The 2,601-nt window shown below is 50.0% G+C and overlaps 1 protein-coding gene across 1 annotated transcript; it reads left to right on the forward strand.

Moving 5' to 3' along the window:
* The first annotated feature begins 890 nt into the window (after nucleotides 1-890).
* LOC132223595 (protein FAM47A-like) lies at nucleotides 891-2,096 on the forward strand. The gene is made up of 2 exons (XM_059678692.1): nucleotides 891-1,229; nucleotides 1,329-2,096. Exons 1-2 carry the CDS (start codon nucleotides 891-893, stop codon nucleotides 2,094-2,096), a joined length of 1,107 nt encoding a protein of 368 aa, XP_059534675.1.
* The last annotated feature ends 505 nt before the right edge of the window (nucleotides 2,097-2,601 follow it).

Consider the following 2,601-nt stretch of genomic DNA (forward strand, 5'->3'; position numbering starts at 1 on the left):
CTCAAACTGGAATCAATCCAAAAGTCCATCAAAAGATGAATGGGGCCGAAACCGGCTTGGCTCAGTGGATAGAGCGTCGGCCTGCGGACTGAAAGGTCCCAGGTTCGATTCCGGTCAAGGGCATGTACCTGGGTTGCGGGCACATCCCCAGTAGGAGATGTGCAGGAGGCAGCTGATCGATGTTTCTCTCTCATCGATGTTTCTAACTCTCTATCTCTCTCCCTTCCTCTCTGTAAAAAATCAATAAAATATTTAAAAAAAAAAAAAAAAGATGAATGGGCAGCTGACCTGTGGTGTGCCCATACACGGGAACAGTTCTCTACCACAAGCAAGAACGCAACCTTGCAGGCCATTCCGGGACAATGCAGTCTGTGCAGGGGCGCGTGCTGACCCGCCTCAGGAAAGAATAAGAATGAGTCAGTACCAGGCAATGGTCTCCTAGCAACGGGGCCGCTGGGACAACAAACCCCTGAGGCCGTCTGGTCCAAGGGCGCCATGGCGTGCCAGCAGTGGCCCTTACCGGAGCCCCACAAGGGGTGGCTGCTAAAGTCGGACCTGAGGAAGAAGGCGCTCATAGAGTCGGGGCTGATCAAGCCGTGGCAGTCAGGGCCGAAGCTCGACAAAAAGCCGGAGCCCAGCAAGAAGTGGCTGCTAGGGCCGGCGCCGCTGGAGCCCTTGCCCCTGGGCATGGAATGTAAGCCCTGGTTCAAGGACAGGGACAGGTTGCCTTCCCGCTATCTCTGCAGGCAGAACAAGCAGCTTGGGAATGCCCCACCTCCATGGACAGCCGGCGGTGGGTATTTGTGAAGGAGGGACTGGACGACTTCAGAACGGGCTGTCCATCTGCTGAAGATGTGATCACTCGTGGCCCTCGGGAAGGCTTTCTCCCCATGATTGCTCATAGAATTCCCCGCCCTCCGCCCAAAAAGATTCACAGGCAGCCGCCCACGGGAGCGGACCTGTGTTCCAAGCTCTCGCCAGCCCAGCGAGCACGGAAGGCCTTTGTAGAGAACATTGAAGCCAGCCTGACCCAGCAGTCCCTGGCGAACTGCCTGAATCTGGAGGAAGCTCTCCCTCCAGACCTCCTCCTCAAGGTCCTGGAAGTGCTAGATCCTGACAGGAAGCTGGAGGACACGTGGGCACATTGTGAGGGCACCAAGGAAAGAAAGAAGACCCCCACACACCTGTGTGAAGAACATCCTGAGCAGACCAACCTGGAGCCTCCCCAGGCAGCGAACCTGGAGCCTCCCCAGGCAGGGATCCTGGAGCCTCCCCAGGCCGTGAAACTGGAGCCTCCCCAGGCAGTCCACCCCGTATCTTCCTGGAAGCTCAACCTGGAACCTCCCGAGGAGGACAACCTGGAACCTGAAGACCAAACCCACGTGCAAACGGCCAAGGAGAGCCTCCAGTCATATTTATTCAGTTTGTTTCCTGAGGAAGAGACAAATGCAAAATGCACAACGGATATTCCCAAAGATCTTGGGCTCCAAAAATCAAGAAGAAGAATTCGTGAATTCTGCAGATGGATCGATGATAATTTTGGAGACATAGGCATTGTTGAAGAGGACCTCATGAAACAGTTTGAGGTTGACTTAGAGGTCCCACTCACCCATAATACAGTCAAAATAAAGAAAATAAGCCAGCTTCCTTTGAAGATAAGGCCCTGCAAACAGCTAGATGACATACAGCAGAGAAAATTCTCCCTGCAGGAAGGTAACTGGCAAAGGAAACTCCGAAAACCAGAAGACCCTCATAAACCCAAACGGGAGAAGATAAGGTATGGAGCATGGTACCTGGACCCCAAATCCTGGAAAAAGCTGGTCAATGGCCAGCCTCTGCCCGACCCTAAAGTCGTCCCTGACAAGGAACATTTGACCGATGGAAGGCATCTTGAACCAGACATTATTGATGAACTTTATGGACCAATTGCCTTCAAAGATTTCATTGTAAGCAAGGGCTACAGGATGCCAGGTGTGATTGAGAAGATGTTTATGAGGAAGGGATGGAACTATGAGTCTGTGAAGACTCCTATACACCGAGTAATGAAACTCCTCTCCAAACCCAAAGAGGAGGATTCAGGGGACAAAGAGGATTAGACAATTTTCTATTTACTGTTCACTTGGCTAGTGTGTCTCTCATTTGAACATAAGTCAGCATTCACCATGAGTGCCTCACTGTGTATGGACAATTTGATTCCACAATATCTGTAAATTTTAACACCTATTGCTAATAAAACTTTCTGAATGAGCTTCTGCTTGGGTTCATCAATGTGTTATGTATTTTACCAACTATGAAGTCAATATTTACACATACTCCTCTTGGTTTTGATTGCATTAGGAGTATTATATATTTATGTCAATTATTCATTAAAAATAACCATAAATAAAAGAATTACTTACAAAAGATCTTGTTGCCCAGCCGATGTGGCTCAGTGTTTGAGCATTGACCTATGAACCAGGAGGTCATGGTTTGATTCCAGGTGAGGGCATATGCCTGGGGAGCAGGCTCGGTCCTCAGTAGCGGTGCATGCAGGATGCAGCTGATTAATGATTCTCTCTCAACACTGATGTTTCTCTCTCTTCCTCTCCTTCTCTGAAAATC

The sequence above is a fragment of the Myotis daubentonii genome, chromosome X (genome assembly GCF_963259705.1).
Source record: "Myotis daubentonii chromosome X, mMyoDau2.1, whole genome shotgun sequence".
Taxonomy (NCBI): Eukaryota; Metazoa; Chordata; class Mammalia; order Chiroptera; family Vespertilionidae; genus Myotis; species Myotis daubentonii.